Source organism: Papio anubis, chromosome 20, assembly GCF_008728515.1.
Source record: "Papio anubis isolate 15944 chromosome 20, Panubis1.0, whole genome shotgun sequence".
Classification (NCBI taxonomy): domain Eukaryota; kingdom Metazoa; phylum Chordata; class Mammalia; order Primates; family Cercopithecidae; genus Papio; species Papio anubis.
In genome coordinates, this window is record NC_044995.1 from 32737840 (window position 1) to 32761903 (window position 24064).

Consider the following 24064-nt stretch of genomic DNA (forward strand, 5'->3'; position numbering starts at 1 on the left):
ACCCGCCACTTCGCCCGGCTAGTTTTTTGTATTTTTTTTAGTAGAGACAGGGTTTCACCGTATTAGCCAGGATGGTCTCGATCTCCTGACCTCATGATCCGCCCGTCTCGGCCTCCCAAAGTGCTGAGATTACAGGCTTGAGCCACCGCGCCCGGCCGAATTTGTGTATTTTTTTTGTGTTGCCACGTTTCCCATGCAGGTCTGGAACTCCTAGGCTCAAGCGATCCTCCCACCTCAGCCTCTGAAAGTGCTGGGATTACGTCAAGGTGTGAGCCACCACACCTGGCCCAAGGAAGGGCGCTTTTAAGTAGAAGACATTTCAGTTGAGACAGTGAATGCCAGCTCTGGGAATCCCTGGAGGGTGGAGCTTTCACACAGAGGGGGGCCAGTAAATGCAGAGGCCCTGGTAGGATGGGCTTGTCCTTTTGAAGAATGTCAAGGATGAAGCAGAAGGGAGGGGAACCATCTGGCAGGGCCTTGAAAATGGCCTTTTAGAATTCTTATTTTCTGAAGCGGAGTTTCGCTCTGTCTCCCAGGCTGAAGTGCAGTGGCACGATGTCGGCTCACTGCAACTTCTACCTGCCAGGTACAAGCCATTCTCCTGCCTCAGCCTCCTGAGTAGCTGGGATTACAGGTGCCCGCCACCGCACCTGGCCAATTTTTTTTTTTTTTTTTTTGTATTTTTAGTAGAGACGGGGTTTCACCCTGTTGGCTAGGCTGGTCTCGAACTCCTGACTTCAAGTGATTTGCCTGCTTCAGCCTCCCAAAGTGCTGGAATTACAGGTGTGAATCACCATGCCCAGCTCAGACTTCTAAAATTTGGATTTTATTCTGAGTCCCATGGGGAACCTCTGAGGTATCTTCCCTGTCTCAATGCTATACCCTCGTCTGAAGACATCATTGTCTGTTGCTTGGAGCCAGTGAGCCTCCCTGGTCTTGTTGCCTATGGATTCTCTGGCCGGAATGATTACCTAGTAGCCAGGATGAAAATAAAAAGACCCTGTGGATATTGGCCAGGTGTGGTGATCCACACCTAAAATCTCAGCACTTTGGGAGGCTTAAATGGGAGGCTCCCTTGAGGACAGGAGTTCAAGACTAGCCTGGGCAACATAGCAAAAACCTGTCTCTACAAAAACTAAAATAAATAGCTAGGCCTGGTGGAGTGTGCCTGTAGTCCTAGGTACTCAGGTGCTGAGGTGGGAGAATCTCTAGAGCCCAGGAGTTTGAGGATACAGTGAGCTATGATCATGCAACTGCCCTCTGGCCTGGGCAACTCAGTGAGACCCCGTCTCAAAAAAAAAAAAAAAAAGGCGGCCGGGTGCTGTGGCTCATGCCTGTAATCCCAGCACTTTGGGAGGCCGAGGTGGGTGGATCACTTGAGGTCAGAAGTTTGAGACCAGCCTGGCCAACACGGTGAAATCCCATCTACTAAAAATACAAAAAAATTAGACAAGCGTGGTGGCAGATGCCTGTAATCCCAGCTACTCGGGAGGCTGAGGCAGGAGAATCGCTGGAACTTGAGAGGTGGAGGTTGCAGTGAGCCGAGATCGTGCCATGGCACTCTAGCCTGGGGGAAAAGAGCAAGAGTTCATCTCAAAAAAAAAAAGAAGGCTGGGTTCGGTGGCTCACGCCTGTAATCCCAGATCTTTGAGAGACTTAAATGGGAGGCTCCCTTGAGGACAGGAGTTTGAGACAAGCCTGGACAACATGGAGAAACCCTAACTCTACTGAAAATATAAAAATTTGCCAGGCGTGGTGGTGAGTGCCTGTAATCCCAGCTACTCAGGAGGCTGAGGCAGGAGAATCACTTGAACCTGGGAGGTGGAGGTTGCAGTGAGCCGCGATGGGGCCACTGCACTCCATATTGGCTGACAGAGTAAGACTCTACCTCAAAAAAAAAAAAAAAAGCCACTGGGGCACAGTGGCTCATGCCTGTAAATCCCATCACTTTGGGAGGCCAAGGTGGAAAGAATGTTTGAGACCAGCCTGGGCACTATAGGAAGACCTCATCTCTATGAAAAAATTTAAAAATTAGCCAAGTGAGGTGGTGCATGCCTGTAATCCCAGCTATTCAGGAGACTGAGGTGGGAGGATTGCTTGAACCAGGGAGGCGGAGGCTGCAGTGAGCCGAGATCACACCACTGCAATCCAGCCTGGGAAACAGAGCCGGACTCTGTTTAAAAAAAAAGACCCAATGAATCTTGTCATTCTTCATCTTAGTGCTTCTCCATCACTCCCCAAAGCCCTTATAATAAAGCACAGGGCCGGGCGCAGTGGCTCATGCCTGTAATCCCAACACTTTGGGAGGCCGAGGTGGGCAGATCACGAGTTCAGGAGATCGAGACCATCCTGGCTAACACGGTGAAACCCCATCTCTACTAAAAAAAAAAAAAAAAAAAAAAAAAAAAAAAATTAGCCAGACGTGGTGGCGGGCGCCTATAGTCCCAGCTACTCGGGAGGCTGAGTCAGGAGAATGGCATGAACCTGGGAGGCAGAGCTTGCAGTGAGCAGAGATCGCGCAGCTGCACTCCAGCCTGGGCGACAGAGCGAGACTCCATCTCAAAAAAATAAAAAATAAAAAAATAAAGTCACCGATGCTCTGACATGCCCTGCCTCTCTCTGTCTTTGGAGCAGGCTCCTCTAACCATGCTGCTCCTTGGATGTACCAGCCTTCTTCCTGCCCTGAGCTTTCGCATATGCTCCTTGTGCCCAGATATCTCCCTTTTGGCTTTTCATGATGCTGGCTTCTTATTTGTTTTTTCTGGTTTAAATATCTCTTCCTCTAGTGTTTATTTTCTGGTTGCCCTACCTGCATATGTACTCTCCTGTTACTCTTTTTCACCATTTTTTGGTTTCCAGCAGAGCTCTTACAATATTGTGCAGTTACTTTTTTTTTTTTTTTTTGAGACGGAGTCTTGCTCTGTTGCCAGGCTAGAGTGCAGTGGCACCATCTCAGCTCACTGCAACCTTTGCCTCCCTGGTTCAAGCAATTCTCCTGCCTCGGCCTACCTAGTAGCTGGGGTTATGGGCACAGGTCACCATGCCCAGCTGATTTTTGTATTTTTAGTGGAGACAGGGTTTCACCATGTTGGCCAGGCTGTTCTCGATCTCCTGACCTCAGGTGATCCACCTGCCCTTGCCTCCCAAAGTGCTGGGATTACAGGCATGAGCCTCCACGCTGGCCCGAAAGTTACTCTTTTGTTTTGGGTCTATTGTCTTCCCAGCCCGAAGCAACCCACGTAGGCAGAGACCTGCGCTCTCCCTCTGTTAAGTGTTTGCTGAATCAATGAACCAATAAATGTATAAATTAATCTGAACATCAGTTGCTCTCTGGCCTGTCACAGCTTCTTGGGGTGTTTATGGAGTGAAGGTGATTTCTGACGTACTCCTTTTCCCTTCCCAGGAAAGGCTAACCGGTGGTTTGGGGTTGCTCCCCCTAAATCTGGAAAAATGAACATGAACATCCTTCACCAGGAAGAGCTCATTGCTCAGAAGAAACGGGAAATTGAAGCCAAAATGGAACAGAAAGCCAAGCAGAATCAGGTGGCCACCCCTCAGCCCCCACATCCTGGCGAGTAAGTGCCTCCTGGGGCCTGGATGGGGCCTGAATGGGAGTCTTTGAGGGTCACCATCACAGGGTTTGGCTTGTGAGGGCAGTCAGCGTGTGCTTGCACCCAGCCATAGCCTGATGATCCAAGGAATGACCCAGATGCCCTTGGGAGGCTCACTGTGGCAAGAGAGAAATGAGGAATACGTGGGAGCCCAGAGGACAGCCTGCCACCTCATCCACTCAGCAGTTACTTACTGTCAGCCAGCTGTGGTGTGGTGCAGAGGGCAGGGGTATAACAGCGTAAAGATCTCTGCGTTGAGTCCAGATGTGCTGCCTCACACCTGTAATCCTAGCACTTGGGGAGGCTGAGGCAGAGGATCACTAGAGGCCAGGAGTTTGAGACCATATTTGCCAACATAGTGAAACCCCACCTCTACTAAAAAATACAAAAAATTAGCTGGGCATTGTGATACTTGCCTGTGGTCCCAGCTGCTCAGGAGGCTGAGGCACGAGAATCTCTGAGATCTGGGAGGCAGAAGTTACAGTGAGTTGAGATCGTGCCACTGCACACTACCCTGGCCCACAGAGTGAGACTGTCTCAAAAAAAAAAAAAAAAAAAAAAAACTCTGCCCTTATGGAGTCACAAACTACTAGCAAAGGGATGTGGGTGCCACCCCAGAGCTCCTGGAAGATAACACAAGGCAGTGTGTTCCCAGGCCCCGTGGCCACAGTAAGGCCACAGAGAAGCTTTGCATCCTGAAAGCCCAGGTGGAGCCGGCCACTGAGGAAGCAGAGAAAGGCCTGCCCAGCAGAGAGCAGAAAGGGGAGAGAGCCCATATGTGGAGGGCCAGCCTGAGCTGCTGTACCAAAGGGGCTGTCCCTTAGTGGATGGGAGGTGGATGGTAGCTCAGCAAGGGTTTCCTCTTGCCTGTACTGAGAAACACTGATGGCACCAAGGGTTTTGATCAAGGGTTGGTGTTATGATGAGGATGACCAGATCCAAGATTTTTTGGCTGGAGGTTGATAATCTGAGATGCAGGCCCCTTCCTCTGTGGTCTGGAATATAGTGTGTGTCAACCTTCCCCAAGGCCTTGTCCCAGTTCTAGCCTTTCCTTTTCTTTTTTTTTTTTCTTTGAGACGGGGTTTTGTTCTGTCACCCAGACCGGAGTGCAGTGGTGGGATCATGGCTCACTGAAGCCTTGAACTTTTGGGCTTTAGCAGTTCTCCTGCCTCAGCCGCCCAAGTAGCTGGGACCACAGGCACATGCCACCATGCCTGGCTAATTTTTTCTATTTTTTGTAGAGATGAGGTATTGTTATGTTGCCCAGGTTGGTCCCGATCTCTCAGACTCAAGTGATCCTCCCACCTTGGCCTCCTAAAGGGATTACAGGTGTGAGCCACTGCACCCAGCAGCTCTCGCCTTTTCTTTTTTCTTTTCTTTTTGTTGCCCAGGCTGGAGTGCAGTGGCGCAATCTCAGCTCACCACAACCTCTGCCTCCCAGGTTCAAGCGATTGTCCTGCGTCAGCCTCCCAGGTAACTGGGATTACAGGCATGCGCCGCCCTGCCTGGCTAATTTAGTATTTTTAGTAGAGACTGGGTTTCTCCATGTTGGTCAGGCTGGTCTCAAACTCCCGACCTCAGGTGATCCACCCGTCTTGGCCTCCCAAAGTGCTGGGATTACAGGTGTGAGCCACTGCGCCTGGCCAAGAACCAGCATTTTTATCTCCCAGTATTTGTTACCAGTGGTTTTCAGGTAGGAGCCTTTCACTGTACTCTACAGCCTGAATGTGATTTCTTGTCTTTCCTTGTCCCCACCTCTTCCTGGTCCCTCCTGAGTGAAGTTCTCTGAGGGGTGCCCAGAATGTCCTGGTTGTTTAGTGTCAACATTGAACCTCCTCTTTCATATAAAATTACTTCTGCTCCTTTTTTTAAACTTTAAAGGTAATTCACGTACATGGTAGGAAATCCAGGAAGTAGAGGAGAGGTAAACAAAAAACCAAAGTCACTCGTAACTCTGCAACCCAGAGATAAGCGCTGGTTGAGTGTTGAGGTGTTTTTCTATTTAATTTAATTTATTTATTTTTGAGATGAGTCTTGCTCTGTCACAAAGACTGGAGTGTCGTGGCACCATCTCAGCTCACTACAACCTCCACCTGTTGGGTTCAAGTGATTCTCCTGCTCAACCTCTCGAGTAGCTGGGATTACCAGTGTGCGCCACCATGCCCGGCTATTTTTTTGTTTTGTTTTTTTTTTTTTTTTGAGACAGAGTCTGGCTCTGTACCCCAGGCTGGAGTGCAGTGGCGCAATCTCGGCTCACTGCAAGCTCCGCCTCCTGGGTTCACGCCATTCTCCTGCCTCAGCCTCCCGAATAGCTGGGACTACAGGCGCCCGCCACCATGCCTGGCTAATTTTTTGTATTTTTAATAGAGACGGGGTTTCACCGTGGTCTCGATCTCCTGACCTTGTGATCCGCCCGCCTCGGCCTCCCAAAGTGCTGGGATTACAGGCGTGAGCCACCGCGCCCGGCCTATTTTTTTGTTTGTTTGTTTGTTTTGAGACAGAGTCTCACTTAGCTGCCCAGGCTTGAGTGCAGTGCTGTGATCTCGGCTCACTGTGACCTCCGCCTCTTGGGCTCAAGTGATTCTCCTGCTTAGCCTCCCAAGTAGCTGGGATTACAGGAACCCACCATCATGCCCGGCTATTTTTTGTATTTAAGTAGAGATGGGGTTTCACCATGTTGGCCCAGGCTGGTCTTGAACTCCTGGCCTCAGGTTGATCCTCCCACCTCGGACTCATAGAGTGCTAGGATTACAGGCATAAGCCACTGAACCTGGCCATTTTTTTGTATTTTAATAGAGGCAGGGTTTCACCATGTTGACCAGGCTGGTCTTAAACTGCTGGCCTCAGGTGATCTACGTGCCTCTGCCTCCCAAAGTGCTGGGATTACAACCATGAGCCGCCGCGCTGGGCCTGTTTTATTTCAGAGGCAGGATCTCACTCTGTCACCCAGGCTGCAGTGCGGTAGCACCATCATAGCTCACTGCAGCCTTGAATTCCCAGACTCAAGCTATCCTCCCACCTCAGCCCCTTGAGTAACTGGGACTACAGATGTCCGCTGCCATGCCCAGCTAATTTTTAAATTTTGTGTAGAGATGGGGTCTCACTATGTTGCCCAGGCTGGTTTCAAACTTCTGGGTTCAAGTGATCCTCCTACCTTGGCCTCCCAAAGCATTAGGATTACAGGTGTGAGCCACTGCTCCTGGCCCGATATGTTTGTCTAACAATTTTTTTTTTTTGAGACGGAGTCTCGCTCTGTCGCCCAGGCTGGAGTGTAGTGGCCGGATCTCAGCTCACTGCAAGCTCTGCCTCGCGGGTTCCCGCCATTCTCCTGCCTCAGCCTCCCGAGTAGCTGGGACCACAGGCGCCGCCACCTCGCCCGGCTAATTTTTTGTGTTTTTTTTTTTTAGTAGAGACGGGGTTTCGCCGTGTTAGCCAGGATGGTCTCGATCTCCTGACCTTGTGATCCGCCCGTCTCGGCCTCCCAAAGTGCTGGGATTACAGGCTTGAGCCACCGCGCCTGGCCACAATTTTTTTTTTATTATTTGAGATGAAGTCTAACTCTGTCGTCCAGGCTGGAGTGCAGTGGCACGATCTTGGCCCACTGCAACATTCGCTTCCTGGGTTCAAGCGATTCTCCTGTCTCAGCCTCCCAAGTGACTGACTGGGATTACAGGTGCCCGCTACCATGCCCGGCTAATTTTTTGTATTTTTAGTAGAGACGGGTTTTCGTCATGTTGGCCAGGCTGGTCTTGAACTCCTGACCTCAGGTGATCCGCCTGCCTTGGCCTCCCGAAGTGCTGGGATTACAGGTGTGAGGTACCGCACCCGGCCTTTCTAACAATTTTTAATTCAAATGTATTTCAATGTAAGTAGAACCACACTGTAGATATAGTTTTATATCCTGCCCTTTTGTTTTTCCTTTAACATTGTATATGATTGCTTGTCTAAAATTTCAACTTTTCAGGGCTGCCCCATCTTCCTTGTGGATGGCCTGTCATTTATTTAACCAGTGCCCCTTGTTGATTTATTTAGGTTATTTTAGTTCTAATGAACTAAACATTATTCCTTTTTCGTTTTTAAAGGAAAAAGGCTAGCCCTGTGGACTCCATGAGCTTTTAGCACCATTGGTACATCCATATGGTGGAAAGTCATGTGGATTTAAAAAGCAGCGTATGTGAGGAATTTGAGATTGGAGCAGGATGGTGTGCTATAGTAGGAAATGGAAGAAGTAGAGTGTGTGCTGTGATCACAGCCTTATTTCCTCTGACTTCTAATTTAGAGAGCAAAATAAAGATATATACCAGTGTTAATGGTGGTTGTTGCAAAGTAGATAGACTTTGTTGGATTTTCCCATTCCTTTCTATGTTTCAGTTTTTCCTTTCTTTTTAGTTTTTTTGAAATGGTCTTACTCCGTCACCCAGGCTGGAGTGCAGTGGCATGATTGCAGCCCACTTCAGCCTTGACCTCCTGGGCTCTGGTGATCCTCTGGAGTGCTGGGACTATAGGCATACACCACCACACCCAGCTAATTTTTTGTATTGTTCATAGAGATGGGGTTTTCTCCATATTGCCCAGACTTATTTCAGTTTTCCTTTTTTTTTTTTTTTTTTTGAGACGGAGTCTCGCGCTGTGTCACCCAGGCTGGAGTGCAGTGGTGCGACCCTGCTCACTGCAGCCCACCTCCCAGGTCTGCCATTCTCCTGCCTTCACCCTGGTAGCTGGGACTACAGGCTCACACCACTCGCCAGTTTTCATTTTGCAGAGACGGGTTTCACCATGTTAGGCCAGTGATGGTCCTCGGGATCTCCTGACCTCATGATCCACTCCTACTCGGCCTCCCAAAGTGCTGGGATTATAGTTTGAGCCACTGCTACCGGGCCTTATTCTAGTTTTTTCTTTTTTTTGAGATAGAGTCTCGCTTAGTCACCAGGGTTGGAGTGCAGTGGAGCATCTCGGCTTCACAGCCCAGCCTCCCGGGTTCACGCCATTCTCCTGCCTCAGCCTCCCGAGTAGCTGGGACTACAGGCGCCCGCCGCCTCGCCCGGCTAATTTTTTGCATTTTTAGTAGAGACGGGGTTTCACCGTGTTAGCCAGGATGGTCTCGATCTCCTGACCTCGTGATCCGCCCGCCTCGGCCTCCCAAAGTGCTGGGATTACAGGCGTGAGCCACCGCGCCCGGCTATTTCAGTTTTTCTACATTTCCATTTTTTCCATAATGAGCCTCTCTTTTTCTTTTTTTTCTTTTTTTTTTTTTTTTAAAAACACGATCTCACTCTGTTGCCCAGGCTGAAGTGCAGTGGCATGATCATATGTCATGGCAGCCTCAAACTCCTGGGCTCAAATGATTCTCCTGCCTCAGTCTCCTGAGTAGCTGGGATTACAGGGATGAGCCACTGTGCTTAGCCAAAGCCTGTGTTTCTTTACCCATGTGGGCCTGCAGCTCAGAGCTGGGGTCTGCAAGCATTTCTTCGGGCATCACACATTTCTAAGAAAACAGCCAAAACAATCTTGCTAGAAGAATCACAGGGCATTTTATATTTTATCTTCACCCTCTCCCTCTCCCTCTTTTTTTTTTTTTTTTTGCAAAGTATACGTTTTACTTTTTAAAGAATCTGTTTTTAACAAGTTTAACACAAAGGCAAACCCAGGGGCCTAAATATATTTAAATCAAATGTATTTAATTTGATTAAATATTAATCAAAGCTGGGCACAGCTGATACACTGTTGTCAGAGCTGCCCTTCATGCCTATCAAAAAATGGCATTGGCCAGGAACAGTGTCACATGCCTTTAGTCCTAGCGACTTGGGAGGCTGAGGTGGGACCATTGCTTGAGGCCAGGAGTTTAAGACCAGCCTGGGCAACATAGCGAGATCTTACCTCTACCAAAAAATAAATTTAAAAAATTAGCCAAGCATGGTGGCACAAGCTTGTAGTCCCTGTTATCACACCATTACGCTCTGCACTTTAGCCAGGGCAACGGAGCAAGGCCTTGTCTCTTAAAAATAAATAGGTCGGGCGCAGTGGCTCACACTTGTAATCCCAACACTTTGGGAGGATGAGGTGGGAGGATCGCTTGAGGTTAGAAGTTTGAGACCAGCCTGGCCAACATAACGAAACCCCATCTCTACTAAAAATACAAAAATTAGCCAGGTGTGGTGGCACATGCTTGTAATCCCAGCTGCTTGGGAGGCTGAGGCATGACAATCTCTTGAGCCTGGGTGGAGGAGGTTGCAGTGAGCCAAGATTGCGCCACTGCATTCCAGCCTGAGAGAGAGAGAGAGAGAGAGAGAGAGAGAGAGACAGACGTGTAGGCCCTGCCTTAGAGAACTCTAAGGTCTAGCAGGAGGGCAGATGTGAGTCAGTAACAACCCAGATAATTAACTAGCAAGGGAGGACAGGTGCTGTGCGGAGAGAGCAGGAACCATCTTGTTGGAGGGCCATTTGAACCTGGAGGGTTAATATTCAGGCAGAGATAATACATGGAGTATTGCTCTTATCAGAACAAGATTGTTCCCAGCTTACCATACCGAAGCCTGCTGTGCACACTTCGCAGTAGTCTCCTGAAATCTCTGGGGGCTAGTTTGGGGTCTCTGTAGGTGAGAGTGCTGGGGTGTGTTAGGGACCGTGATGGGCGAGGTGATGGCCTCATCCTCATCCTCGTCCTCTGGTGCCCTCACTGCTTCTCTAGCCAGCTCACCCTCTCTGTCCTCTGTCTTGGTTCTAGAATCACAAATGCACACAACTCTTCCTGCGTTTCCAACAAGTTTGCCAACGATGGTAGCTTCTTGCAGCAGTTTCTGAAGTTGCAGAAGGCACAGACCAGCACAGGTGAGTGTAGGCCTCCCCTTTCCTGGTGCTGTCCTTGCATCTCCCCCTGGGGTTGCCAGGCATGTGGGAAGTGACGGGTCCCACCTCAGACTCCTTCTGCTCACCCGTAATCATAGATCGCCCTCGTTCCACGCATACGTGCACCAAAGGCATAAATAAATAAATAATACATAAATTTTTCTTTTTTTTTTTTTTGAGACGGAGTCTTGCTCTGTCACCCAGGCTGGAGTGCAGTGGCACCATCTCAGCTCATTGCAAGCTCCGCCTCCCGGTTTCACGCCATTCTCCTGCCTCAGCCTCCTGAGTAGCTGGAACTACAGGCGCCCGCCACCATGCCCAGCTAATTAAATATTTTTAGTAGAGACAGGCTTTCACCGTGTTAGCCAGGATAGTCTCCATCTCCTGACCTCGTTATCCACCCACCTCAGCCTCCCAGAGTGCTGGGATTACAGGCGTGAGCCACCCCGCCCAGCCAATAATTTTTGTTTTTTTGAGACAGGGCCTCACTCTTGCTCAGGTTAGAATGCAGTAGTGCAATCATAGTGCACTGCAGCCTCAACCTCTGGGGCTCAAGCAAACCTTCTGCCTCAGCCTCCCTGCAGCTGGGGCTACAGGGGCATGCCACCACACCTGGCTAATTTTTGTATTTTTTGTAGAGTTGGGATTTCGCCATGTTGGTCACGCTGGTCTTGGACTCCTAAGCTCAAGCAGTCCACCTGCCTCGGCCTCCCAAAGTGTTGAGATTACAGGCTGGAGCCGTTGTACCCGGACCAAGTAATAAATACATAAATTAATACCAAAAGGGGCAGGCTGGGTGCAGTGGCTCACGCCTGTAATCCCAGCACTTTGGGAGGTGAGACGGGTGGATCACCTGAGGACAGGAGTTCGAGACCAGCCTGGCCAACCTGGTGAAACCTTGTCTCCACAAAAATTAGCCGGGCGTGGTGGCAGGCGCCTGTAATCCCAGCTACTCAGGAGGCTGAGGCAGGAGAATCGCTTGAACCCAGGAGTTGGAGGTTGCGGTGAGCCGAGATGGCGCCTTTGTACTCCAGCCTGGGGGACAAGAGCGATACTTTGTCTCAAAAAAAAAAAAAAAAAAAAAAAATTACCAAGGTGGCAAATATAGACCCTGCCCTCAGTGTGCTTACCCTGTAGGAGCAGAGACAGATAAGTCAGATTTCAGTCGGGGGCAGGTGGAGCCATGATGAAGCCCTCCCCACACTTGCGGGACCACTTTGGGAGTTGGAGGCATCCCTAAGCTGGGTCAGCTTGAACCCACCAGCAGGAGTGAGCAGGTCTTCTGCAGACAGGGTTTGCAGGGACACTGGGCTGACCTGAGACACCTGAGCTACATCAGAGAACAGATTCTGGGGACTGCTACTGCTGAGGTGCCAGGTGGGCAGGCAGCTGGGGGCACCCAATAGTGACCACCGGGGCACTGGTGTTCATTGGGTAACACCCTGTGTGCCAGGGAATGTGGACTTAGTGCCTGCCATGTCCCTTGCTCCGTACAAGCAGACGACGCCTGTGCTCTCAATCCTCTGAAGGGACACCTCTTTCTACCTCTGTTTTCCTTTGGTAGACATCTGATAACACATGTCGTGTTTTCTTCTCTCAGAATTCATAGATGTCAGCTGGGTGCGGTGGCTCATGCCTGTAATCCTACCACTTTGGGAGGCTGCAGGGGACAGGATTGCTTGAGCTTGGGAATTCAAGACCAGCCTGGGCAACATGGCTAAATCTGTCTACAAAAAAAATACAATTAGCCAGGCATGGCGGTGCATGCTTTTAACCCCAAGTACTTGGGAGGCTGAGATGGGTGGATCGCTTTTGGGCCTGTGAGGCGGAGGTAGCAGTGAGTGGAGATCGCATCTCTGTACTCTAGCCTGAGCAACAGAGCAAGACTCTGTCTCAAAAAAAAAAAAAAAAAAAAAAAGAATTCATAGATGTAACATTTTGCCTTTGATACTCCTGATCTTTTTTAATAATGAAAAATACTCACTGGGCACAGTGGCTCACACCTGTAATTCTAGCACTTTGGAAGGCCGAGGCAAGTGCATCTCCTGAAGTCAGGAGTTCGAGACCAGCCTGGCCAATGTGGTAAAACCCTGTGCCTACTAAAAATACAAAAATTAGCCGGGCATGGTGGCACACCCCTGTAATCCCAGCTGCTTGGGAGGCTGAGACGGGAGAATCGCATGAACCTGGGAGGCGGAGATTGCCATGAGCCGAGTTCGCGCCACTGCACTTCAGCCTGGGCAACAGAGCAAGACTCAGTTTCAAAAAGGGAAAAAGAAGAATACCAGAGGTTGAAGTCCTCCCATCCCCCTTTCTTACAGGAAATAACTGTCGAGAAGTTGTGTGTCTGACAACTGCTGTTGTCCTCTCAAGCAGTATGTGCCATAGTTTCAGATGTTTGACCGTTTACCCAGATGACGACATAGTGTGCATTTTGTTCCAAGCTTTTTTCTCTTACTTGACATGATTTTTTTTTAGGTCTAGATGGTACATCTAAATCTTACTGGGTTCTGTAAGCAGCTGGTTGCCTCCATGTCCACACTTTCCATTTAGGAAGCTAAGGCTTAAAAAGATGAAGCCGGCTGGGCGTGGTGGCTCAAGCCTGTAATCCCAGCACTTTGGGAGGCCGAGACGAGTGGATCACGAGGTCAGGAGATCAAGACCATCCTGGCTAACACGGTGAAACCCCGTCTCTACTAAAAAATACAAAAAACTAGCTGGGCGAGGTGGTGGGCACCTGTAGTCCCAGCTACTAAGGAGGCTGAGGCAGGAGAATGGTGTGAACCCAGGAGGCGGAGCTTGCAGTGAGCTGAGATCCAGCCACTGCACTCCAGCCTGGGTGACAGAGCGAGACTCCATCTCAAAAAAAAACAAAACAAAACAAAAGAAAACCAGATGAAGCCCCTGCCAGACTTGGTGGCTCATGTCTGTAATCCCTTTGGGAGGCTGGGGTGGGAGGATAGCTTGAATCCAAGAGTGTGAGACCAGCCTGGACAACCTAGCAAGAACCCATCTCTGCAAAAAAATAAAAATAAAATTAGCCAGTCATGATGGTGAGCACCTGTAGCCCCAGCTACTCTGGAGGCTGAGCTGGGAGGATTGCTTGAGCCCAGGAGTTCAGGAGGTTGAGGCTGCAGTGAACCATGATTGCACCACTGCACTTCAGCCTGGGTGACAGAGCGAGACCCTGTCACTAAAAAAAAGATGAGGCCCACAAGTGCAGAGCCAGCCTCTATCTAATGGTCTGGGGGCCCTAGTCCTGTTCTCAGGGTGGTGAGCTGGCCAGTTTCATGATGCTGCTCCCCCCCAGACTCAGGGCTCTTCCTGAAGCTGTCACACACCAGCCCTGCCCCATCCCCTGCTTTGGTGTGGGTGCTTCTGCACTGTAGGTCCTCTGGACAGCAAGGTATGGGCTAGAATGACTGGTCTTCAGGTCTGCACCTGGACCCCTTGTCAGTGCCCCAGGGGATTCCCAGCCTTCCCCAGCGGTAGCAATGCCTGTGCAAAGAATGGGACCCCTGTCTGTAGGTTGGTTGCCTACAAGTGTGCAGTGTAACAGGCCAGGTGGGTAAATCTTCACCCACGGAGCTTCTGCCCATGTCTCTTGATTTTGGGATTTACTGACCAGAGCCCATTGTTACTGGTGAAACAGCTGGTCCTCGACCTTTGTCAGGTTTCCTAGGGAACAGCTAAGAAATGTTAACCCGAGGCCAAATTCATCCTAGAATGAGGAAGGCTGGTTTGAGTCCCTTCCCCATCAGGTCTCAGGGTGAGAACACCCAGTAGTCTGGCCCCGGTCAGTTAGCCTGGCCACAGACCTCCAAGGGAATGGTTGTAAACTAGGATTTGGGGACTCGGGAGAGGTACCCAGCACCCTGAGTGCGCATATCCTTCCTTCTATACCAGATGCCCCGCCCAGTGCTCCCAGCGCCCCTCCCAGCACACCCACCCCCAGTGCCGGGAAGAGGTCCCTGCTCATCAGCAGGCGGACAGGCCTGGGGCTGACCAGCCTGCCAGGCCCCATGAAGAGCTACTCCCACGCCAAGCAGCTGCCCGTGGCACACCGCCCAAGTGTCTTCCAGTCCCCCGATGAGGACGAGGAGGAGGACTATGAGCAGTGGCTGGAGATCAAAGGTAAGTTGTGGGAGCTGCTGCTCCCCCACCACCAGTGCCCATGCTCTAGCAGGTGGGATCTGTGGTGGGCAGGGCAAGTGCTGCCAGGGGCGTGGGTGCTTTGGGCTGAGTTGCAGCCGCCAGGTCTCCGAGCTGAGCCTTGGGCCCTCTGGGGTGAGGAGAGCAAAGGAGGGTGAGGGGGCAGGGCTGGGGTGTTGCTGGGCATCAGCGCGTGGGCTTCATCTTGGGAGCAGCGGGATCCATCTTCCACTCACACAGCGGCTCACCCAGCCAGGGCAGGGGCGCACGCCCTTCTCGCATTTGCTCCAAAAGGGCATCCTCATATCCCTTCTTGGAGGAGCTTCTAAGGCTCTTCAGCTGAGCCCTGGAGGCCCCGAAGCACTGCCCCAACCGTGGGTTACTGTCCCCTGCGTTTAGGCCAGAGGTATGAGCCGCAGGTTGGAGGGTGTTCTCTCCTATTCCTAGGAAAGGACGGTCACTGGTCATGGGTGAGCTTGTCCAGATCCCCCACCATAGGAGGGCAAAGGGGGTGGCTGTGGTGACAGCATTGCTAGCAAGTCTAGCCCTGTCCACATTCAGAATGAGGCCCCGTGACACCTGAACTGCGTGGAGGGCTGGCTGGTGAGGTCACGTCACCCTGACAGCACAGACTGAAGCGACCGTGGAGTTGTGCCATGACAGCTTTGAGACCCCTTGCTTCTGGCTGTGTGTCCGAGCAGATCAGAGGCCAGCCTGGCCCCTGGGCCATTAGTCAGAATGGAGCTGGTGTGTGTCCTTTCCTTAGAGAGGTTCCCCTGCAGCTCCAAGGGTACCCTGTTGGGAACTGCTGCATTACAAGGGGTATCAAGTGTCTCGAGGCCCTTGAATTGAAGCTCATTATGGCCCACTGTCTGCGTGGCCTCAGAAACCCACCTGTTCCTGTAAACAGCGACCAGGTCAGGATTGTTGCTGGGCCTGTGGCAGGAGGGCGACCTAGGGTGAAAGATGGTCATGGAATGCCCTTGGGACCTCACAGCGGCGCTTGCTGGGCCACACACTCCCCACCTCTCCCCGATTCCCAGTAGCCCAAGCAACAAGGGGAATAAGATTAGCCACAGGTCTGGCATGTTGCCCAGTTGCCAGGTACTTGCTGGCAGTGAGAAATTTCTCCTGTGCGTCTCCTACAAGGGCTGCGATCTGTGTAGTAGCTGACAAACTCAGCCTCAGAAACAGGCCAGGGAAAAAATGCAAAAGCACGTTCCACATGGCTCAGTGGGGAGGCTAATCCATATATAAAAATATATCTTTATAGCTCTGTTCACTGAAAAGGCCCCAAGATAATGATTAAGCCCGTGGCATTGAGCATCCCTAGCGCCCAGATGCTGGTCTGGAGACGCAGTTTCTCATGGAAACCGACTTCTTGGAGAAGTGGCTGGCTCTGGGTCTGGGCAGGAAGTGTATGAGATGATCTTGGAGCGCCCTGTCCCGGCAGATGGCAAGGAGGCCATCAGAGACTCCTGGGGCCATGTCCAGAGCCCTCAGGAGCCAGCTTGAAGAGGCTCCACCGGCTGCAGAGCTTCTATGACACTAATTGCCATGGATCGAAACCCACCCAGTGTGTTTAAATCAGAGCTCATAATGGTATTTTTAAAAAAAGAATGTGTCATCTTTGAAGGATGAAAGGGAACCGATGTGTTATGCTGAAAACTGGTAAAGAAAGAAAAGAATTAAGCGTTTCCCCCCCACAACCAGGGGAAGCTGGATATATTTTCTGCTAGCTTCCAGCCTGGAGCTCACCACAGCCTCACACACTTCTCTCCCACCCAGTGTGTCTCACCAAGACAGTGAGACCAACTCCCCCCTCATCATGGTGTTTTGTGCCTGGACTCGGGACGCCCGACAGCCTCCTGCATCTCACACTCTTCTCCCCCCACCCCCTCTGTCGTTGTGGTCCGTAGAGAGAGTGTGCCTATTGACTGTGGGGTGTGTGAGTTGAACCCCAGTACTGACAGCCTCCTTAAAGTTTCACCCCCAGAGGGAGCCGAGACTCGGAAAGTGATAGAGAAATTGGCCCGCTTTGTGGCAGAAGGAGGCCCCGAGTTAGAAAAAGTAGCTATGGAGGACTACAAGGATAACCCAGCATTTGCGTGAGTATCTCCGGGGAAGGGAAGGCCGTGCTATTGAATGAATTTGCTGCACAGTCGCACGTGCGGGGCTGGTTGCTTGCTAGCGTGGGCCGGATGCTGTTCCGAGCGTTTTCTGATTCTCACTAGAAGTGACGAGTGGCTCCCATGTGGCACGGAGACTTGCTTTTGGGTCCCTGCTCGCCAGCCTGCCTTTTTTTGTGCAATAGAAGCTACAGGGATACGCCTATCACAGATACTCATTTTTCCCTCTCTTCTGCAAACTTCCTCCTCTCCAGATTTTTGCACGATAAGAATAGCAGGGAATTCCTCTACTACAGGAAGAAGGTGGCTGAGATAAGAAAGGAAGCACAGAAGTCACAGGCAGCCTCTCAGAAAGGTAGGTGGACAGAGTGGGCGGGAGGTTCTGGGGAGGCCTGTGGACATACCGTGCCCCAGTGTGGAATTGGGGTTCCTGGAGGCGCTGGAGTGGCACTGTGTGGCACTGGTGGTTGAGGTCAGTATTCTCCCAGGCATCTGGGGTCACTCTGGGAATGGGTCTGACACCACCTTCCCCCTCAGTGCTCCAAGGACCTGGTGAAGCCTGAGTGTCAAGCCACATGTGTGGGGTACACGGGTGCTCTTGGCGATCAAGGTCACTCCTGGGAGATCAGTTCAGGGCAGTACCCTGGGTAGAGGGGGCTTTTGCTTGTTGGTTCTTTGTTACGTTAACAAGTGTTAATGAGCCCCAGCTTCCTCCTGGGCACTGAGGACAGGGCAAGTGTAGTGTACGGCTGAGGACCTGGGGGACAGACACTGTCAGCTGGTGCAATTCGGATGGGATGAATTTCAGGGGAAGGGGAAATACGAGCTGGTCTTCGACTGCGATGACATAAAATCCCAGCCAAGTGTTGGTGGGTGGGCGGGATTGATGTTCAGGCCAAGCGCGGGCTGCAGAGGTTTGTTCCTTGTGTTCCCTGTGGCCCTGTGCCCTGAGCCTCTCCCAAGGAAAGGAGGCCCAACAGCACCCCCAGCCATGTGACCTGGGGTGCTCCCATCTCCCCTCCTACCCCACCCAGACCTGCTGTCACGTTTGGATCGTTTGTCCTGGCTCGTGTCCCAGGCCCTCTTGACCTCCCTTGTTGGACAGGGTGGGGGGGCAGGGGGCGGGGGCTGGAGGTGTGTTATGAACTCTGGCGTCTGGTCCCAGTGCAGTAATCTGATTCCCATTTGCCTGTTTCTCTTTGCATCATTCCTAAAACAAACCCCACTTGTTGCCCTTGGGGTTCTTAGCAGAAATTAGGCTGTTGGGTGTGGTGAGTTGAGCCCAGTACTGACAGCCTGCTTAAAGTTTCACCCCCAGAGGACGAAGAGGTCAAGAACCTTGCAGAAAAGTTGGCCAGGTTCATAGCGGACGGGGGTCCCGAGGTGGAAACCATTGCCCTCCAGAACAACCGTGAGAACCAGGCATTCAGGTAAGGGGGGCCCTGCCAGGGAGGTGACCGTCACCTTGGCCACAGCCCCCCTGCAGGGGAGGACACTGGATCGGCAGAGTCCAGCCACTTGCTGGGGTCCCACTGTGAGACGCTGGCAGGTCTAAGAGTCTCTGACCCCAGAGCCCGGCTCTGCCTCCCTGCAGGCATGTCCCACACGCACACCAGCACCCTGGGTGGTGTCTGAGGCAGGTGCACGGGGCCTTTGGGGCCTTTGTGTCTTTTAGGTGCCTCATGGAGAAAGTCTCTAGCACTTGCCCAGTTGTCTTTGGGACACATGGCAGCCCTTGACCGGGGGCAGGTCAGGCTCTCAAGTGGAAATTCACAGTAGTGTTTAGTTTATGTTGTGTACGTTCTCAGGGTCTCCCCTTTATGACGAGGGAAGTGGCAGAGAATGGAGAACTTTAGGATCTATGGAGGGGGAACACCCAGCCTGTATGTGAGTTCCACAGAAGGGTGGGTGCATGACAAGCAGCCTAGCCTCCCTGCCATCCCCCACCATGCGGTCGCACCCTAGCCCCAGTGGCTGGGTCTGTGTTCACTGACTCATCAATTCATTGGGTGGGTTTGGCACTTACTCTGTGCCCGGGGAGGCGAGTGGGTGCCTGGGGGATGTGGGGGTAACGTGCCCATGAGGTTACACAAGCCCCGACTCAGTCATTGAGGAGGTGTGACAGCACATGACAAAGTCCTGGAGCAGCAGCTCTCTGGGCTGGTTGATTCAGCAGACTTCATCGCAGATGGGGCAACTGTGCTTTTTGTGGTCACTGACCAAGGTCGTGGAGGGTGGGCAGACATGGCCAGGCCAGGTCCAGGCAGACGAGGGCAGTGGGCCACCCTTGGGAGGTGGGACTGAGGGAACGTGGGGGCTGGGAACAGGGAGGGTCAAGGCTCAGCTGACCTAGTGGATGGGGACAGGGAGAGGGGCTGGTACCTCTGTGTACCCAGTCTCGTACCTCTGTGTCCGGGAGCCTGTGTTGGGGTCATGGATTGTTTGGGCCTGGAATTCAGGAGAGGGATCTGCCTGGGACTGGAGCGCCCCCCAGGTGTCCTGAATCTGGGACTTGCCCTGGGGACCATTGAGTTGTTGGCCACACCTCAGGGTTAGGTCACTAGTCTCCTCCAAGTCATTGTGTCTTTCCTTCATTTGCCTGATTAAGGCTATATAAATAGGAAACCTAGTTTGCTGTCGTTATAGGTAGACACTGACTGTGAAACCTTTTCAAAGGAGAAGCAGGCAAGGATTTGGAATTCTGTCCAAGGCCCAGAGCCTGGTGGCTCTGCCCGGTCAGAGGGGTCCAGGGACCAGTCGCTGCAGCCTAGCCTCTCCCCAGATGTCAGAACTGAGAGATACTATTGGTGCAGGTGGCCCCGGCCATGCTGTGTGTCCTTTCTGTTCCGGGGTATTGCTGACAGGTGCCCAGCTTGTCAGGTGTGGCTGTGGGGGAGGCCAGGCTGGTTGAGGTCGCCTGGGGTGGGTACCCTGGGCAGCCAAAGGAGTTGAGGCTGAAGGGAACTCATCCCCACACTCACTGCAGAACTATAGCCAGACCAGGAAAGAACTGGATGGGTCAGGGGGGACGACCAGGTATTCAGGCCCCTGCGGGGCATGCAGATTTGCGCCTGTGTTTAATCTCCATGCAGGGTCAGATATGAGGCAGCCCCAAAGCACAGAAATGCTGGTTGGACCCACGTGGTTGGCAGACCTCCCCTCACCCCCAAATCTAACAGCCACCTCATGTGGCCACTCCTGGCCCTTCCCTGTCACGCCTGTGGGCCAGGCACACCCCAGCCACTTTGGGAAACAATTCTTAACCAACTGCATGGCTATAAAGAAGCTGGAGGCCTGGTGTGGTGGCTCACGCCTATAATCCCAGCACTTTGGGAGGCCGAGGCAAGTGGATCACCTGATGTCAGGAGTTTGAGAACAGCCTGGCCAACAAGGCGAAACCCCGTCTCTACTAAAAATATAAAAATGTATTGGGCATGGTGGCGTGCGCCTATAATCCCAGCTACTTGGGAGGCTGAGGCAAGAAAATCGCTTGAACCCAGGAGGCAGAGGCAGCCGAGATCGTGCCATAGCTCTCCAGCCTGGGTGACAGAGCAAGACCCATCTCAAAAAATAAAAAATGAGGCCGGGCGTGGTGGTTCACACATGTAATCCCAGCACGTTGGGAGGCTGAGGCAGGTGGATCACCTGAGGTCGAGAGTTCAAGACCAGCCTCACCAACGTGGAAAAACCCCATCTCTACTAAAAATACAAGATTAGCCAGGTGTGGTGGCACATGCCTGTAATCCCAGCTACTCAGGAGGCTGAGGCAGGAGAATGGCTTGAACCCGGGAGGTGGAGGTTGCGGTGAGCCAAGATCGCGCCACAACACTCCAGCCTGGGCAACAAGAGCAAGACTCCGTCTTGAAAAACAGACAAACAAATAAAAATGAAAAGCTGGAAACGCCCATCCCTTGGAGTAGTCATTCTCCCATTTCTGAGATACATCCTGGAAATCATGTCAATAGAGCATCAGCTATAGTAAAGTCAGTAGGCTGGGCGTGGTGGCTCACGCCTGTAATCCCAGCACTTTGGGAGGCTGAGGCAGGCAGATCATGAGGTCAGGAGATCAAGACCATTCTGGCTAACATATGGTGAAACCCCGTCTCTACTAAAAAATACAAAAAAAAAAAAAAAAAAAAGCCGGGCGTGGGTGGTGGGCACCTGTAGTCCCAGCTAGTCGGGAGGTTGAGGCAGGAGAATGGTCTGAATCCAGGAGGCAGAGCTTGCAATGAGCCAAGATCATGCCACTACACACCAGCCTGGGCAACAGCGAGACTCCATCTCAAAAAAAAAAAAAAAAAAAAAGGAAAGAAAAGTCAGTGACACAGTGTCCAGCCTCTGTGGGCTAAATCATCAGCGCATCTCCCCAGTGGAGTATGCCGCCTTCAGAAGGCACCCATGTGAGCCGGCAGCCCAGCGTGAGGAAACTGAGGCAAGGCTAGTCAGTGAACATGCTTCCACCGTTCTAACAGGAAAGGCTTATGTCATCAGCTTCAGGCAGAAATTTTTTTTAAAACTGGGATATGTAAAATAGGATCACGGCTCTATTAAGGTAAATCTTTGTTGAAACTGACAGGAAACACCTTAACAGTGGTTATCACGGCTCAGGCTGGGATTAGTTCCACCAGAGGGGAGCCTTGGTGGTGCACTCAGCCCTGTTCTAGATGGGGTTGTGGGGGCTCCACTTTCTCCCCCTCATGGGGGTCCACCATTGGGTGCCATTGTAACCTCCTCCCCAAGATGGGCAGACCCTCCAGGGGACTGTGATGCATCCTTGGGCCATCCTGGAGGACATTCAGGGTGAAGCACCAGCTGAGGCCAGGAAGATGCCCCCACATCCCCATGCCTGCTTAGCCTTGGCAAGTGAGCCTCCCCAGCTTGGCCTCAAATCTGTGTCTGAACTCACCTGGCTGTCAAGTGTCTTTTCCAAATCTGACCAACTGTTCCCTTCCCTCCTGAACAGTTGTGGCTTTTACCTCTTAATTTGTACAAATGGGCCGGGCGCGGTGGCTCACGCCTGTAATCCCAGCACTTTGGGAGGCCGAGGCGGGCGGATCACAAGGTCAGGAGATCGAGACCACGGTGAAACCCCGTCTCTATTAAAAATACAAAAAATTAGCCGGGCGTGGTGGCGGGCGCCTGTAGTCCCAGCTACTCGGGAGGCTGAGGCAGGAGAATGGCGTGAACCCGGGAGGCGGAGCTTGCAGTGAGCCGAGATTGCGCCACTGCACTCCAGCCTGGGGCACAGAGCCAGACTCTGTCTCAAAAAAAAAAAAAAAAAAAAAAAATTTGTACAAATGTCCCTCACTGAGTCACACTTGTACCATGACCCAGGATCACAGAGAAGATGCTGCCGTCTCCTGTCCTTCTGTCCCACCCTCCTGAGGTACCGGATGTTAGCAGGGCCGTAGACACACAGGCTCATGTAGAAATTGTCTAAGGGGTCTCTTGCTGCTCGTTTACTATTTATTTATTTATCTTATTTTTTTGAGATGGAGTCTCACTCTGTTGTCCAGGCTGGAGTGCAGTGACCCAATCTTGGCTCACTGCAACCTCCGCCTCCCAGGTTCGAGCAATTCTCCTGCCTCAGCCTCCCGAGCAGTTGGGACTACAGGCGCGTGCCACCAGGCCCAGCTGATTTTTGTATTTGTAGTACAGATGGGGTTTCACCATGTTGGCCAGGCTGGTCACGAACTCCTGACCTCAGGTGATCTGCCCATCTCGGCTTCCCAAAGAGTTGGGATTACAGGCGTGAGCCACTGCACCTGGTCTCTGTCTTACACAAAAGGACTTCACAGCATGCTTGACCCTTTAGTTCACGTTAGTAGCATGCCTTGGTGCAATGACCATCCCTCCAGATTCACAAGTGCAGGTCCAGCCCCATGTTGTTCAGCACTGTAACATGCATTCAAGGCTGTACACGTGTTCGGTTCTCTCCCAGTGTTCTGCCATGTGGAGCTTGGCCACGACTCTTCCTTTTAGCATAGACCTCAAAGACAGTCCTGTGGCTGGGCGCGGTGGCTCACGCCTGTAATCCCAGCACTTTGGGAGGCCAAGGCGGACAGATCACAAGGTCAGGAGATCGAGACCATCCTGGCTAACACGGTGAAATCCCGTCTCTACTAAAAATACAAAAAATTAGCTGGACATGGTGGCAGGCGCCTGTAGTCCCAGCTACTTGGGAGGCTGAGGCAGGAGAATGGCGTGAACCCAGGAGGCAGAGCTTGCAGTGAGCCGAGATCACGCCACTGCACTCCAGCCTGGGCGACAGAGCAACACTCTGTCTCAAAAAAGAAAAAAAAAAAGACAGTCCTGTGGACTGGGGATGTGTCCAGTCTGAGAGGCGCCAGTAGGTGTGGAACCCAGCTGTGAACCAGCGCCACCTGCTCTGTTCCTCAGGCTGGGTAGGGACTGAGAAGACCTGTGCTCCTGGCCTTACTGGAAGCCACATTGCCCTGAGGCTGCCTGCCCCCACAGGAAGTGGAAATCAGCTACTTGTTCTGTTCTGATGTTCAGTGTCTCAGAGATGCATTTGAGAAGCCATTGGGATCAAGACAAGTCCCTCTGCCCTGTCTCATGTCTGGTGTCTCTCCACAATCTGAGATTTCTTGGTGTGAATGTCTCGCCTTTCCCAGGCCCTGGGGAGGGGTGTGAGGGTCCCTGCCCTTTCCCTTTGTAGCAGGGTAAACAATGACAGTGTGATGGGTGCCTGATAAATACAGGGTGAGGATTGGAGTGACCCACAGTTCAAAGGAAGGGCATCAGGCCACCAGAACCAGCAGCCACTGCCAGGAGGCCTGGCAGGGCAGGAGGTTGTGTTGGAGACTGTGATCATGACATGACCCTGGCCAACGTGGGCACACAAGGCCAGAACTGCTCCTGCCCAGAATCAGGGACAGGGCCTCGGGCCCAGCTGACAATGCACCCCCCAACTCTCCTTTGCAGCTTTCTGTACGAGCCCAACAGCCAAGGGTACAAGTACTACCGACAGAAGCTGGAGGAGTTCCGGAAAGCCAAGGCCAGCTCCACAGGCAGCCTCACAGCACCCGACCCCGGCCTGAAGCGCAAGTCCCCGCCTGAAGCCCTGTCAGGGTCCTTACCCCCAGCCACCACCTGCCCCGCCTCATCCACGCCTGTGCCCACCGTCATCCCTGCTCCAGCTGCCCCTGGGAAGCCAGCCTCCGCAGCTACCGTGAAGAGGAAGCGGAAGAGCCGGTGGGGGCCTGAAGAGGATAAAGTAGAGCTCCCACCTGCTGAGCTGGTGCAGAGGGACGTGGATGCCTCTCCCTCACCTCTGTCAGGTGGGCAGACCCCCTCCCCCTCCCT

At 52.2% G+C, this 24064-nt stretch overlaps 1 protein-coding gene across 1 annotated transcript in view; it reads left to right on the forward strand.

The window, feature by feature from the left end:
* The window catches only part of SUGP1 (SURP and G-patch domain containing 1), a 44837-nt gene that overhangs the window by 1390 nt on the left and 19383 nt on the right, over positions 1–24064 (forward strand). The window contains exons 2-8 of the mRNA XM_003915223.5: positions 3404–3575; positions 10336–10439; positions 14364–14591; positions 16594–16717; positions 16993–17093; positions 18045–18168; positions 23684–24039. Of these exons, the coding sequence (XP_003915272.2) occupies positions 3404–3575; positions 10336–10439; positions 14364–14591; positions 16594–16717; positions 16993–17093; positions 18045–18168; positions 23684–24039 (1209 nt within the window). The remainder of the gene's footprint in view (positions 1–3403; positions 3576–10335; positions 10440–14363; positions 14592–16593; positions 16718–16992; positions 17094–18044; positions 18169–23683; positions 24040–24064) is intronic.